Raw genomic sequence first — 16,237 nt, forward strand, 5'->3', positions numbered from 1 at the left:
ATTATTGATTGCATACTTCTTTATTTCATCTTTGGATGTCGGCACGTTTAGATTTTGATATAGAGTATCATTACTTACGTACCATGGTGCATTTACAATGATTCGGAGGACATTGTTTTGGAAAGTTTGGATAATTTTCAAATTGGATTCTTTGGAATGAGACTTGCAATTTATTAGCTTCTTCAACAGTTTTACCGGTCGCTAATATTTCCGTATCGTCTGCAAAAGTTGCTAAGAAAGTTTCTTCACTTTGCGGGATATCTCCGGTGTAAAGCAAGTACAAAAGAGGTCCCAGCACACTTCCCTGAGGCACACCAGCCCTCAAATTTTTAAAGATGGAGTACTCTTCCTCAAATTTTATGAATATTCTGTTAGAGAGATAGGACTTTAATATTTTTGGAAATGGCTCCGGCAGAAACTCCTGTCGAACCCGGTCGAACGTCTGGGCTACGTCCAAGAAGTAAGTTGAGCAATATTCTTTTGTTTTCAATGGCGTTCGTTAGTCTGTGTGCTTGGTCGATAGTGGAATTCTTAGACCGAAACCGAAACTGATGGTCAGAGATGAGACCTCTATTTTCTATTATTGGTTTCAGGCGATTCAATAAAACCCTTTCAAACAGCTTCGACAACACCGGTAGGAGTGATATAGGTCTATACGACTTCATTTCATTGGCAGGTTTTCCAGGCTTGGGTACCATGATGATTTCTGCGAGTTTCCACTGAGCTGGGACATGATTAAGCCTCAGCGACGCATTGAAGAGAAAAAGCATCTTTTTTATAGCAATTTCTGGCAGCTCTTTCACTATTTCAGCTGTTATCAACTCTTAATATCAAAATAACAAATCAAATAAAGTCTATTCATATATAGACACTTCAAATAAAACAATAGCTATATCTACAAATAAATAGATATACTTGAGATAAGTAGAATATTATTAATTTTAACATTCGCTGCTTAATATTACTTACGTGTGTTAAAGTTAGAAATATTAAACTGATGGCTCAGACTTCAAAACTAGTTTTTAATTCGGGTATTTTGACAAGATCAGGGTCCACGCTCACGTTGTCGTTACCATAACTACGTGTCATTGCCGGTTAAACATCAACGTTCCAATTTCTCTTCCCGTTATAAGAGGAAATACCCCGTTATAAGAACGCAAAATTCTATTTACAGTGTTTGTTCCAGCACTTTTATAATAATATCTCTGTATTTCGTCATCAATTTTTTCGATTGACCGGAACTAGCAGGATTTATTTGTCACATAACCAAATCGTCCGACAATATTTGGCACCTCCTTTTCACTATTTCTTCAAAATATGTACATATGTAGTTGTCTCTGTTATTTTTTCGTGAATACGGTATTTTATTTTTTTTTAAAGCATTTCTCGGTAGAAAATCAAAAAGAATTTCTTGAGTAATTTTTACATGCTATATCACATATGATTTACATAATTCTTCAAACGTTTAGAAGGAAACGCAAGTCAATGGTTTGTTAAAATTCGCGCTAGCATTCTAACAAAACTAAACAAATTTCAAATGTTTTATAAGAGGTGTTGTGAGGGGTGCTAAATAAATCAGAAATTCCGACTACACATATACCTACATATGTGTATACGAAAGTAAATTACATACATGTATTTCTTAATACTTAACTTATGATAATTGACTAAAAGTTATTGTTGTTCTACCATGTTTTTGTGTCAATATTCCCCAAAGAAAGGCACGGAAGTCCTGCCTTAGCCCTTGAGCGTAAATCGAGAAGTCTCGTTTGTTTCAGTCTTTCTGTCCTGAATATTTACACGCTGCTCCAAATGCGCGCTCTATGTTTAATGGCACAGCCAAATCCCTATTAGTGTCACTATGGCGCACATATCAGCGAATCTTGTTCAATTTTACATTTGCTTTATATGGAGTTATTTGGAATAACAACCTAGCTACATATATACTATGCGTCTATATTATTGATTACTGCTTAATTATTTGGTTATAATATATCAACGCTTTGTTGTATGTTATATACGACCTATGACCTGGGCTAATAGTTTTTTCTACATCTGTTTTATAATTCTATCCTTGATTTGTTCTTTCCATCTGAGATCAACAATTATTTTATTGTTTGGGGGGCGCGACTCTTGCCATTTACGTCTGATCCTTCTTTTTTAAGTTTTACGTCTTTGAGGATGCTTAATAATTGCATGTAATTTGTTATTTTACCACTATTACCACTGGAGCAGATTTACATGTTTTATGTCCCAATATTTTTATTGGCGGAGATCTGTTATATTTCTGTTAAACTTTTGGATTTTCTCTTCTTTAAGTTTCTCATGGTTTTAAGGATCTAATCGGTTTTCCTAGCCAATTCTTCCTTATTTATTTCTTACACCACAACATGAATTTTTTTATTCTCGGTACTATTTATATAATAAACCATAATTTTCGATTTAATACCAAAAATAAAAATTAAATTTTCTTCCATGAGTTTGCAGATTTCATTTTTCAGTTCCTTACACAAGTTTTCTAAATTGCTTATACTCGAATCCATTATTACTTTGCTTTCTTGATGTAATAGGCTCTTTATATTACATATTTCTTTTAAACTACCTCCATAAGGAAAAATCTTATAACATTAGAGGTCCTGGCAATATTCATTTATTTCGCCATTATATGAGAAGCATGCAACAATTGGTCGAACAATGATACTACTTACATGTTCAAACAATTATTTTCTGGATTGATCTCATGTTTCTTCACACAGTCTCGTTGAAGCCTATAAAACTCGAGTGGTGCTAATTTAGATCAGGCCTGTAGTTCAGTCGCCCATCCAGCATCACCTCTGGATACCTGACCTCCATTGACGGTTCGATAATTTTACTCCCCAAGAACAATAATCCTTTCTTAGAAAGCCGATTTCCGGGAGTTGTGGGGTCATTTTGAGTTCCTTCGAAAAAAGTTCGTCAAGCCAAAATTTCTTTGTTTTGATATATGAGGGCCCTATGATAACGTTGCTAGACGTTTTTCATTTAAACCGGCTAACCATTCTACGCAGGCAGCATTCATTTTTCTTAGCTTTTAATTTTTGGGACGGCCAACTCCCTTCAAACGATTGTTTGAGCAGGAGGCTCAAATCCTCGGAGAATCTCTTTTCTTTTCAAAAACTGTGGCTTCACGCTTTGATTTCGCTGGTTGAAGATATTTTTAAATATTTCTTCTTGAACAAGGGCAAGTTCAATCCTGGCACTTCCTGTAATCCGTTAGTAAATCCACGCGACACTGGTAGTCATTGTGGATTTTAAATTATTATAAAATTTTAAAATCACTATCATAATAAATAAATATAAAATAAAACCTAAAATCAAATAATTACAAACTTAAATTCTAAATTTAAATCTAGCAAAATTTTTATTAACTTTGTTTTAAGTCGTGTATTCTAGACTAAAAATATAGCACAAATTTTATTTTATTCAGTGTATGTATTATCGTTTTTTACTTTCAATTCTCTCAGATATGTTGTCCGAAATTTGAATTTTTGGTATGTTGTCCAGAAAAATCCAAATTTCATTTTAATATAAAAGCTTTTAGGTCACTTTTCTAATATAAGTTTTTTTAGTCAACTTTTCGTATAGAAAACTCGAAATGAAAATAGGCAAAATCATAATTTTTCCAAAAAAACAACAAAAAGTGAAAAGTGATTCTTCGGAAATGCCATTTCGTCAAAAACACATATGCAATTTTACAAACCCATTCACAAGGAAAGCAGGGTCCGGACCTTGATTTTTTGTAAGATGCCTGTGTAATATTTTACTCACGGCTGACCGAAATATCTAATTTTTTGTAATGTCAAGATTTTACTATACATATGTAGACCACGGCTGACAGCATTTTTTATGTCAAGTATAAGTTGCAAGCATAATAAATTAATATGCCTTTGCATTAGAATGTAAACTTATTTCATAGAAAGAATAATAAATAAAAAGTTGTTTATTGAATTAATATTTTCTTTATTTTTCATTGGTTTAATGTAAAGAATTTTCTTATTTAATTTGCTTAAAATTTGTTTAACTAAAAAAAAAACTTAAACTAAATAGCTGTGTTTAAATCGAAATGTTTAAATCGAATCTTACTGCTTTGGAGCACGTTACTCCCTCAAAATTTGATTGCAATGGTAATTTATGAATTTTTTTAAATTTTTTTACAAGAACTATTAGTTTGCAATTTTAGATAGGAAGGAGTTTGCTGCAATGGTTTTGTGGTTAGAAGATATGAAAATACGTAATCTACGAATTGAAAACCGTGAAGCCTTAAGAAAAATAGACAATCTACAGCAGTGGGAAAAGGAATACACAAAGTATAAAGCAAATTTGGGTATGCCAGTTTTTAACAAACCTGCTGAAGAAATGGCTTGGCTACTTAGCCACGCTGTTCGTTTGGAATATTTGGATTGTCCTGCTCGATACAAAGACATCACCTCTGTTAATGTAGAAAACAAACGAAAAAGCTCTAACACAAATGTTCCAAATATGAAGTCTAAAAACGTATTTGATAATATGGATTGTAAGATATTTTTAATTTAGGTGTAGCTCAAGTTTACTATCAATATACTTTATTCAAAAATTAAATTTTAAATATTGAATAAAATAAATTTATAAGGAACTATAAGTTGCATTCGCAATACAAGTTTACCTTACAAAACCAGCGATTAATTTTGATATTTAATTTTAGATTCACATCCGGATTTCGAACAAGGGGTGAGAACACTAGCTAGTCAGCTTGGATTTGTAAACTATTTAAGTCATGAAGTTTTATTAGAAGCCGCAGCTATTTTTATAAACAAAAATAAAGACATCCTTGCTGGAAAACGTACCCAAGTTACTGGTTCACCTTTATCGTTTGAAGAGAAATATATTGTGTCTAAGGATCGTCGTCTTGACTTAGCTGTAAGAATCATGAGATTCAACCAAATTTATAAATTGAGAGACTTGCAAACTAAAATCAATGAGGCTATAGTGGCCGTTCAAAACGTTACAGCAGATCCAAAAACTGATACTAAATTGGGAAAAGTTGGCTTTTGAAAAAATCTTTTTGGAATTAATAAGAATCAAGTTTTATTAAAATACTTGTATAATACATGTGTCTACACCAATAAAAGCAAAATACTTGTCATGTGAAAAAAAGTAAAAATTACCATATCTTTTTTTCTATAATTACTTAATAAATATTACAATATTATGCAACATAAAAGTAAGCTATAATAAAACTGAGCCATAACAAATAAATAAAGCTACATATAGTAACGAATGTGCATACATAAGCGACTTTTTATTAAAGAATTATAATTTTACTACTAGTTGAAAAACAAAACATCAATTGTTTTTATATTCATTGTTAGTACATTTGTTATTTAAAAACCACAAAACCCCAAATAGAAAACTTGGAGGACTATTAATGACAGATCCTTGAATCAAAGCTGCTGCTTCAGGAATAGAATATTCAACAACTTCAATAATTTCATCGTCAATGCCACCTCCCTTGTTTACTTTTTGTTCTTCAGTAACTTCACAAAAGAACATTTCTTGTTCAGCACCTGAAGTTCCTACGTTGCACCTAGAAACATAATATCCATAAAAATGTATACGTTAGTTCCAGATTTTTTAATTAAAACAATTAGTATGGCAACAAGAGTGAGGTTACTTAAACACTGCATTTAAATTATATTTTAACAAAAAGGAGAATAGCAAACAATTTCTTATTTTAATATCGATTTTTAAATTATAGCTAAATTATATTCGCATATTATATAATAAGTTAAGTAAAACTTATGTATAATATCCAAAACTTCATATAATTTGATTATATGAAGATACAAAATTAGGTTTTGTAACTTCATCAATTAGGTATCAAATATTGGACATGAAGTTCATGTCCAATATTTAATCTAACTTCATGTCCAATATTTGATATAACTTCATGTCCAATATTTTATATAACTTAATCGTCTGATGTACATAAACAAGATCAAATAAAAAATGAGATCGAATGAAAAATGAATGAGGTTTTATGAAATTATCTGATAAATAAAACAATGTTTTGCAATAATGATATACTTATTTATATATGCCTACTTGGCCATCGACTGATTTGATTCTGCAATATTTATTTTTCATTATAATATCTACATGTATGTTTGTACATACTTGCATAAGCGTTAATTTATTGTGTATGAATTATTAAACATACAAACCTGAACTTAAGAACACTTTCTAAACTATCTAACGGAACTTCATAGCCACATTCTTCCAAAACTTCTTCCTTTGCTATTTCCTTAAAAGATTTATTTTTATCTACAATTCCTGCACATAACTCAAGAGTTATTGCTAACTTTGGTGGAAATTTTTCAAAATCAATATTATTAATGTCGCCACAATTGCTAACAATTCCATAATATACCGCTTAAAAAAAATTATTTTTCCAAATAATTGTAAATAATTAGAAAGATTACTTACGTGGTCGGAATTGTTTAACGAAAACTAGACTTTTATTACTTTTGTTATATATTATTATTGAAACCGAGTCATGAACCTGCAGCAAGTCCCAATTTTTTTCTTTACCGTCTTGAATATAATATAGCCTTTTAGCTTTGATATAAGGAGAATCAACCGGCAAAGGTCCAGTCCACATTTTAGTTACTTTATCCATTTTCTTGAATATTTCAAAACAAACTAAAGAAACATGAAAATTTTTCATTAAGATTGGATTTCTAATCTCAATTCTTTATATCGCATTATACTAATAATTAATTTTGAGTGGATATCCAATTTTGAGAGCTAAAACATTATTTGATAAAAAGCTTTTTTTGATAAAAACATTATTGGATTTTACCAGTATAACAGAAACGAATGAAGAATAATATTTAACTGAAATTGATTATAGAAGATCAAAATAGAACTTGAATGTTTGCTGATTTCGAAATATCGGAATGCCATATTTGTCAGTAATTTATAATTTTGGTCATCCATCTGGTGCAAAGTAGCTCAAACTAATTCGATAAATAGTTTTTTGTTTGATGAATCGTCACATCTCGCAAAAACGATTGACAGCCATTTAAATTTTGGGCGGAATTTTATTTTCGTGGGATGTATCCGGTAATTCAGATACAATGTTCTCAATACTGGGGCTAAAGTACTTAGGTTTTTCATTGCTTAAACTAAGAACTTTAACTGTGCTAATTTCTTGAAATTGAAATGGGTTGTATGGGAATGTAATCGTAACCAAATAGCCAAAATTTTCATTATGCAAAAAAAGTTTTTTACATCACATCTGATATCCAACTGAAGAGAATTGAACAAACATACTGTTACTAAGTAAAAATGAGCAAAATGAGCCCCGAAAATGCGGCGAATAACCAAAGATATAACACTGACTCTCGGCCTAATCACGTATCTCGTTTTTTCATCTAATTTTTTATTCACTTTCAAGTCAAAATTGGAATAATAAAATATCTAATGGATTTCAATAAGATTACTAATTTTTTAATAGGACTTTTGCATTTTTTCTCAAATTATCGACATTTTAGAAAAAAAACAAGATACGCAATACCAAATAATTCTTCTCGCTCTAAAATTACATGATCAAACATATAATAATTACACCCAACCCTCGATTTGCACGGTAGATTGGTTCCTCAAAACTACCGTGTAAATCGAAAATCGTGCAAACCGAATCCACATTATTTTAATATTGAAAATTAGAGATATACATATTTTACAAATCCGCAATAGGTATGATATCAATGGACCATTCAGGAAATATTCCTCAAAAGGAAATAATGAAACCATGTTATTTATTTTTGTATAATCACTTGTGTTATTATTATGAATAAACTAACAAACAAAAATTTAAAAAAAGTTCATTTTTATTTGAAAAACAAGAAAAAATAGTTAAAAATGTTCATATATGTAATTTGAAAAGCAATAACAAAAATTAAAAAGTTCATTCTGTATCATCTTATATAACAGTGATTTATGATTGAAGAACGCTTTCTTTTAAACTTTACACTTTCGAAAAGAAATATGTACTGAAATATGTACATATAATTTATTCAACAATGTATTCAAGTCAGAATAAAGTGCTAGCTAGCAACGGTTTAAAATCTTACGCCTACTTAAATTTAAAAAAAATTTCTTCCTTGAAAACTATTTTTTTGTACATACATAATTTATTCAACTGTTTAAGTTTACTGTTTATATAAAAAAGTGCTACTTAGCAATGGTTTAAAATTTTGAAAACATTTTTTTTTAATTTATGTGATCGTGCGTCACATAGAGTAAAATAGTGCGATAGACGATCAGGCCCTAAATAAAATAAAATAAATATGTACGCTCCTGTTACTACTTTGAAAATTCTTAGAACAAAGAAAGAGACAAATTTTTAAGATACTCCTTCGCCTTCTTTAATATTTCTAATTCTTTGGTCATATGTATCTTTGAATAGGTCGATGTTTAATAATTTTTAGTGGAAAATGGAAAAAAACAAAGCTTATTATTTTTAATAAGATAACTGGAATAAAATTGAATTTTCTCACGTGAAAGACTTATTAATTTTTTTTACAATAACCACGTTTGTTCTGTTCTTCTTTATTGAAATATATTTGTTAGTAAATAATAATACAACGACACCTAATCTTATTACACTAATTTAATGACAAAAATTCATGAGCTAAATATTAAAATTTTATTTATATGGCAGTACCATTTTTTGAAGACAAACTGTGATAAAACAAAAATCTGGTTGGCTGAAAAGCTGTCAAAAGATTGAATAAAAATAAAGAAAGCTATGTTGTTTAGTTTTTTAAGAAAATTTCGTAATATTAATGCAATAAAGTGTAATATAATAAAAAATATAATTATAAAAATTTGTAAATGAATTTGAAAGAGATAATATGAAGAATATCGTATTTTTTATTTTTTTTGCTATTTATTGGCGATTTTCAATTCCTTTGGATTCAATAGGATTTTCTGTGGAACAATCCACGAAGGTAAAATTCTAAAAGAACTTTAAGATCATATCCTTAAGGTTTCAAAATTATGTTTATCTTGTTAGGATTGTACAGCTCTTGCTAGAGATGATATAACACTGCTAGTGTTTTCAACATTGGGAGGCGGATTAATAGCTATCGATTCAATAACAAGCGAAATAAAATGGTCAATAGAGGATGGTAAGTTTACATTTATTTTCATTTAAGATAAATTCTTAGTTTTAAATAGAAACGATTCTTGTTTATTAAAAAAACAAAAAAAAAATTTTGTAACATGAAATTGATGTTATAAAGTAGTTACAATTTCTTAAAGCGTGGCATAACGCCCACAATTTACTTTTATGGGCGATATCAAAAACGACACTTTCAAAATTTGTTCTGTTTATTACACTTGAAAGTACATGTAAAAAGTTTTAAACAAATGTATATAAAATTTCGTTATCTATTTTGTAACCGATCAGAAAACTTGGACATTCATCCTATGCATCTTTGATAACTCAGGTTATTTGGTGACTCAGGTTATTTTTGTGAGAAATTATTATTTGTTGCACACTATTTAAAAAACAGAAAATGTTATGAAAATGAGATTGGTTTACGAAAAAAAATTATTTTCTAATGAAAAACGATAATTTTAAAATTAGGAAAATAATGGCTTGTTCTAGCAAAAATCTGAAAACGGTCAAATGAGACACATATACGAATACCATACAAGACGCTAGATATGCCATACTGTAAATGTTAGGTAAAAGATTTGAATCTTATTTAGACTACAAACACAATTTTTAAACTTGTAAAATTCACAAATTACTACGTAGATTTTGGACAATATTTTGTTGCACTTTAGACGATTTATTTAAATTTATTTCAGTTTTAACGAGAAGATAATTGTTTTTCGTATTGGTAGGTACATATGTATATGTACCTATGTACGTTTTTTTATTATTTTTATAAAGCTTAAAAAGTAAGGTTTTATATCGTCAAATAAAATAAAATGATGAACATATTTCAATTAATAATCATCAAAGTCCGCTCCATATATGTAGGTATATAATTTTTCTTTATGTTATAAGGTTTTGTATAATGCTGCACAATTCGAAAGACATAAAAAAGTACTTACGATACATGCATAATGTGAAAAAAAATTAGCTACATAAAAGGTTTTTGGACATTAGCCTTGCTACAACAAAAAATTTAAGTTGCTATTAATTATTACCTACATCAATTTGATAAAGGCCATAACTTCTTTTTTTTAAAAAAGTCTTAAGCTTTTGTATTTTAAAATTTCCAATAATGAAAAAAAATTAAATATTAAAAGGAAATTTTGAAATATAATGTTTTTTTACTTTTATCTCTAATTTAATTTTTGTACAAAATTTTAATTTGTATTCTTAACAGACATACAACATAAATACATACATATGTATATATTTTTTACGAAATTGAAAAAAATTTTAATTTGCAGAACCGGCAATCAAAGCAGAGCGTGAATCTCATTCTCCATTGCCACGAATATTACCAAATCCAAAAGATGGAAGTTTATACCAGTTGGATATGTTGGGAAATTTAAAAAAACTGCCTTTTACTGTACCACAGCTTGTTGCAAATGCCCCATGTCGTTCTTCGGATGGTATTTTGTATTCTGGAAAGAAAAGTGATTCATGGTATTTGGTAGACCCTAAAACTGGTGATCGCGAAAAAGTAATGGGCTTCAGTCATAAAGATGAAGATATTGAAAAACTAGAGTATGGTAAAATAGGATGCACAACATCATGTTCCGTTTATTTAGGTAGAACGCAGTATACTGTAATGATGTTAGATAGTTTATCAAAAAATAAAAACTTGAAACCTTGGAATATAACGTTTTATGATTATTTATCACATGTCATGGCACCAGAATCTTCAAGTGATTATGGATATATTCATTTAACAGCTTCTTCTTCGGGTGTTGTAGCTACTTTAAATAAACAAGGAAGCTTATTATGGAAAAAAGATTTAGGTAGTCCCATTATTTCAGCATATTTGCTTGGAAAAGAAGGATTATTGAGCGTGCCTTTTACAACTGTTGCAGATAATGTCTTAGAGAGCATTGTTCAAGATGCCAGGGATGATACAATTAATGAAATAAAATTATCGTTAGTTTGATAAATTTATTGTTAAAACAAAAAATTAGTTAAATTAAAATAACGTTTTCTTTTTAGACAATCCATTTATATTGGAGAGCATTCTCATGGTTTCTATGCTCTTCCATCATTAGTCGACGAAGATACAGCCCGATTGACATCGGTAACAAACATAAAATTGCTTGAAGGACCAGATAAAAAGGATGATCGCGTTAAACCAAACAGCATCTATATTACAGATTACTCCATTTTAGGACACTACGATATACATTCGAAGGGTAAATGAAAAACTCTTTAAAAATTATTTTTTTTATATAATTTAATATTGAACTAATTTAATTTTGAACTTATTTGATTTATTTTATCGTTAATTTTACTATTATTTCATTTTAATAACCATCCAGATTTATGGCAAAAAATATGCATAACAGAATTCGTTAATATTTTTTTACATAAAAATTTCTCAAAACAATAAAAATTAATTATAAAACAAAGTAAATATTAAAAATTGGGTAATTAAATAACGCGATAGCTTATTTCAATTCGTGGTAGTTTTTGGATCTAATCTTACTTCCAATATTTTCTAAAATATATTTTAAATTTTCTAAAGCTCAACATTTCATTAAAAAAATTTAAACCAATTTATCGCAGCTTGTTCTGAGCGGAGTTTGTTTTATAATTATTTTGTCTATAAATAAATCAAAGGAGAACTAAGAATGTCACTATAAAATTGTATCAAATAAATTCTTTGGGCAAAGGCCATTTTTAATTTTAAAAGCTAATGCTAACACCAATAAAATCCTTACTCTACAGAAGCTTGATTTCCATTTGTTTTATACGTACATTATAAATTTTTGTTGTACTTTTAAAAGACAATATGTTTTATTTATTTATTTCTATAACAATATTAAAGAAATTTAATTTTTAGCAATCTTTTTACATATTATTCAATGAATCATAATTTTTTATCTATAACAATGCAAAATAATTATAATTATAATTCCTTATTAGTTACTGTTGACGATTCAGTGCATAATAGCAAGGAGGTTTCCTCAAATTTTCAGCAAATAGAATTTAACAAAGATTTTGTCAAAGCAGCAGAAAATAGTTGTTTTTATTTTAATCACAGCAACAATGCACTCTCCAATTCAAGTCATATAACAAAATTTTTATATGATGCCAAGGCTTGGTTACCTTACTCACGTAATGACAATGTTTATCAATTATTGTTAATAGTAATTCTTCTGAGTATAACTTTAATGTGGTATGCTGGCTGCTCATCTCGGCAAGTATATTTTACATATTTGAGTGGCTCGCAATCTTCTAGCTTTAGAAAAAGTAGTAAACATCCTTTCAGTTATAAAGCCTTGGAAGAACTAGGGGATGGACAAGTTCGAGTTGGTAAAATAATTTTTGATCCGGAAAAAATTTTAGGCAAAGGATGTGAAGGAACTTTTGTTTTTCGGGGAACATTTGAGAAACGTAATGTTGCAGTCAAAAGACTTCTTCCTGAATGTTTTACTTTTGCTGACAGGGAAGTTGCTCTGTTGAGAGAAAGTGATACGCACGAGAATGTAATAAGATACTTTTGTACTGAACAAGATCGACAATTCCGGTACATTGCTTTAGAACTATGCGCTGCCACATTGCAAGATATTAGTGAAGGCTCCCGTTGTCATGAATTGTGTTCTGTTATCGATTTGTGGGATATATTAAAACAAGCCACATCTGGGTTATCTCACTTGCATTCTTTAAATATAGGTAAGATCTTAATTAAATGCACAAATGCGATTTAATAAATTCTTGTATCTTAGTACACCGAGATATAAAGCCTCAAAATGTATTACTATCATTTCCTGACTCAAATAATATGGTACGGGCAATGATTTCTGATTTTGGCTTATGTAAGAAGTTGAATCATGACAGTAAAAGTTTTTCGCGCCGATCAGGTATAACAGGAACTGAAGGTTGGATAGCACCAGAAATGATTTTGGGAAAAAGAACTGTAAAAATTTCAAATATTTTATTGCATTAAAGTTTTTATTGTGTTAACTAAATTTTCAGACAACAGCGGTGGATATTTTCTCGCTTGGCTGCGTATTTTATTATGTTTTAACCAGAGGTTACCACCTGTTTGGTGATACACTTAAAAGGCAGGCTAATATTCTAGCAAACGAATACAATTTGTGTGAATTACAAAACAAAAACTGTGAAAACTTGGAAAAAAGCAAATTGGTACATATATTGTTTTTTCATCTTTAATTAATCTCATCGAAATTTTTTGGTATATAGATCTTAGCAGAGCAGCTTATTGAAGATATGATACAGCATGAATCAGAAAAAAGGCCTGATGCTGAAGCAGTACATGCTCATCCTTTGTTTTGGAGTGAAGAAAAAATTTTGATATTCTTGCAAGATGTTAGCGACAGAGTAGAGAAACTTACAGTAGATGTAGAACCACTTTGTTATTTAGAAAAAAATGGTTGCATGATTGTTAACAACGATTGGAGTTTGTATTTAGAACCAGAAATAATAAATGATTTAAGAAAATATCGAGGTTATATTGGCGTTAGCGTACGAGACTTATTACGTGCTTTGAGAAACAAGGTAGTGATTTTTAAGGCATACATACACATATACATATGTATATTTATGTATGTACATATATTTACATATAAACTAAAAATAATTAAATATTAAATTCTTCCGTTTTTTAAATCTTATTTTAGAAACATCATTATCATGAACTTTCTCCTGAAGCTCAGCAAATGCTTGGAAGTTTACCGAAAGAATTTACAAAATATTGGATTTCTAAATTTCCATATCTGTTGCAACATGCTTATCACGCTTTAAGTTTCTGTTCTAATGAAAATCTCTTTAGGTGCTATTACAATCATAAATTTTCATTTTCAAAGCCTTCTTATTTCAATCAAAAAACTGATAATGATTTCTTCTTATTAGCAAGTAATAATAAATTTTATTCTAATGCGATATGTCCCACACGTGGTCTTAATAGAAATAATAAAAGGAATTTTGCAAAAAAATATAAAAATGGACAAAAAAACTCTAAAATTAATCAAAATGCAATAAAATCAAACATTGACACATGCGAGGAAAGTAAAAACATCGAAAACATACAAAACTGAAACAAAAACCTTTAAAAAATGATATTAGATTACTGATTTTAAATAAGGTATTTTTTATAAAGAAAATTTGAGAAATATTGTGTGAAACTTTCGTTTAATTTTGTGAGAATTCAGTATGGAGTTTTTATCATATAGGCTGTAGAAAACGGACCCAACCTTCCGTTATAAAAATTAATTTTTCATTTGAAGGTTTTTCTATTCATAGATAATGATAAATAATTTGCTGAAAAGTAGTTTGTGCTTCAGCTCACACAATTTATTTTTAATATAACAATTTTAATATAAAATGAAGTGATAATATTACTAAATTTAAAAAGGTTTATCTTTTTTTCCATTATGAATCTAATTTTGAAATTCAATTTTCTTATTCGCTTTTTTCCTCTTACTTCGTTATATATTAAATGATCGATTATGCTCTATACATCATATAGAATTTAGTGAGTGTATGTGTGCTCATATTACGATAAGTTTAAGATTAAAATTACTGTTGATACCGGCAAATAAAGTTCATTAAAAAATATATATTAAGGCTTCGAAAATGCGCCCATAAACATGAGCTTTGCATAGTATTGCATTAAATTTGTTATACATTGTTCAAAAATGTTTCCTGCACATAATTGATATGTAAAGTAAAAAAAAATCTAACCTTTTTTATACGTAATTACCAAAAATAAACAATTTATAAAACAGCATGTAATTTTCAAAAGTGAAGTACAGTAAAAATATTTTAGAACTTACTTTCGCTCTTGATCTTTCTCTTATTACTTAAATCCTCTTTCTCTTATTGGTCTTGATTCAAAAAGTCTTGTTTTTATTTTAATTTATTCAAAATTAAAATTTTAATTGTTTGTCTGTTTTTATTAGAAGCCTTTGACAGCCCAAAGTTTGTTATGAAGAACTAGGCACTAATGTACACATACAACTCTACTTGTATAAGAAAGAAAAAAAATAATGCAGATTACAAAGTAATAAATCGTATAACTACGCAGATTAAAAATCGCATGATTGCAAACGTAGTTGCATTTATCAGTTGAAATACAATATATGAAACTATAACCAAAATATTGTTACTCTATACCACTCTTTGTTAAATTTTTATGTCATAATTTTTTGATTATTAACAAAAAAGCATTTTATCTCTGAACTTTCCAAATAAATAAATTTTAAATTTATAAATATATGTATTATAATTGTCGAAATATTCACGCAGGGCATCTTTATAAAAAGGTAGCTCCACTGTCAAAGTTCACCTATAGCCCGGTTATATAATTTACTTAATTTCCTGAAAAAACAATAGTCAAAATATAAGCCGAGTGCGTATATTGAATGATATATAAATTGATTTATTTGTTTTTATCTTAATTTACTATTTTTAAATTTAGTCGTGCTAAGTTAATTAAAAATTATATTTCCGGTTTAGGGACCATTAGACAGATTTTTTCATTGGTTTTTTAGTTTATGATTAGTACAAATTTGTATATAAAAATATTTTATTGTATTTGTGATATCAACATATTGTGAATATTACGTAAACGTCTAATGTAAAAAGATTGTGTAAGATATATGTGAATATATAAAAAGTAATTTTAAGTAAGTAATATTAGTTGTATAGTTTTCATTTGTAAATAGGGTAATTCAAAAATAATTAAAATAATTTTCTAATTTTAATAAAAATTTTTACTAAACTAAACCAAATATTATGTATGTACTACTCTTTTTAAATATAATAAAAATTATTGTAAGAAAATATTTTTTAAAAAATATTCAATTTCATGGTTGTATATTTATATTTCAGAAAAAAAGGCTAATCTTTTCAACCACCTAAAAGGCATTGAATAAGTTTTGGTACTTGCATTTTTTCCAGCTTGAAAAATAATAGTTTTAGTCAAGCTTACAATTAAGATCTATAATGCCATAATGTTAATTTTCAGCAAGTTCA

The 16,237-nt window shown here is 28.6% G+C and overlaps 3 protein-coding genes across 5 annotated transcripts; 2 read left to right on the plus strand and 1 right to left on the minus strand.

The window, feature by feature from the left end:
• Positions 1-3,876: 3,876 nt before the first annotated feature.
• LOC129608732 (RNA transcription, translation and transport factor protein) lies at positions 3,877-5,230 on the plus strand. Its single transcript, XM_055520410.1, has 3 exons — positions 3,877-4,163; positions 4,220-4,552; positions 4,721-5,230. The coding sequence occupies exons 1-3, from the start codon at positions 4,103-4,105 to the stop codon at positions 5,068-5,070; spliced, it is 744 nt and encodes a 247-aa protein (XP_055376385.1). The 5' UTR covers positions 3,877-4,102; the 3' UTR covers positions 5,071-5,230.
• Positions 5,231-5,284: 54 nt separating this feature from the next.
• Positions 5,285-6,966, minus strand: LOC129608741 (uridine diphosphate glucose pyrophosphatase NUDT14-like). 3 transcript variants are annotated; one of them, XM_055520440.1, is made up of 4 exons: positions 6,878-6,966; positions 6,502-6,717; positions 6,240-6,447; positions 5,285-5,602 (listed from the first exon to the last, which is right to left on the minus strand). In XM_055520440.1, the coding sequence occupies exons 2-4, from the start codon at positions 6,692-6,694 to the stop codon at positions 5,362-5,364; spliced, it is 642 nt and encodes a 213-aa protein (XP_055376415.1). In that variant the 5' UTR covers positions 6,695-6,717; positions 6,878-6,966; the 3' UTR covers positions 5,285-5,361. The 3 variants fall into 3 exon arrangements, with proteins under 3 accessions (XP_055376415.1, XP_055376404.1, XP_055376395.1); XM_055520429.1 differs by having other exon boundaries at positions 6,786-6,901; XM_055520420.1 differs by lacking the exon at positions 6,878-6,966 and having other exon boundaries at positions 6,502-6,853.
• A 1,848-nt stretch (positions 6,967-8,814) lies between these two features.
• On the plus strand, positions 8,815-15,669 carry LOC129608155 (serine/threonine-protein kinase/endoribonuclease IRE1). The gene is made up of 9 exons (XM_055519489.1): positions 8,815-9,032; positions 9,098-9,212; positions 10,495-11,164; positions 11,231-11,430; positions 12,164-12,913; positions 12,967-13,157; positions 13,217-13,387; positions 13,445-13,759; positions 13,882-15,669. Exons 1-9 carry the CDS (start codon positions 8,937-8,939, stop codon positions 14,296-14,298), a joined length of 2,925 nt encoding a protein of 974 aa, XP_055375464.1. The 5' UTR covers positions 8,815-8,936; the 3' UTR covers positions 14,299-15,669.
• Positions 15,670-16,237: the final 568 nt, after the last annotated feature.

Source organism: Condylostylus longicornis, unplaced genomic scaffold (genome assembly GCF_029603195.1).
Source record: "Condylostylus longicornis isolate FDR11 unplaced genomic scaffold, ASM2960319v2 ptg000004l, whole genome shotgun sequence".
Classification (NCBI taxonomy): domain Eukaryota; kingdom Metazoa; phylum Arthropoda; class Insecta; order Diptera; family Dolichopodidae; genus Condylostylus; species Condylostylus longicornis.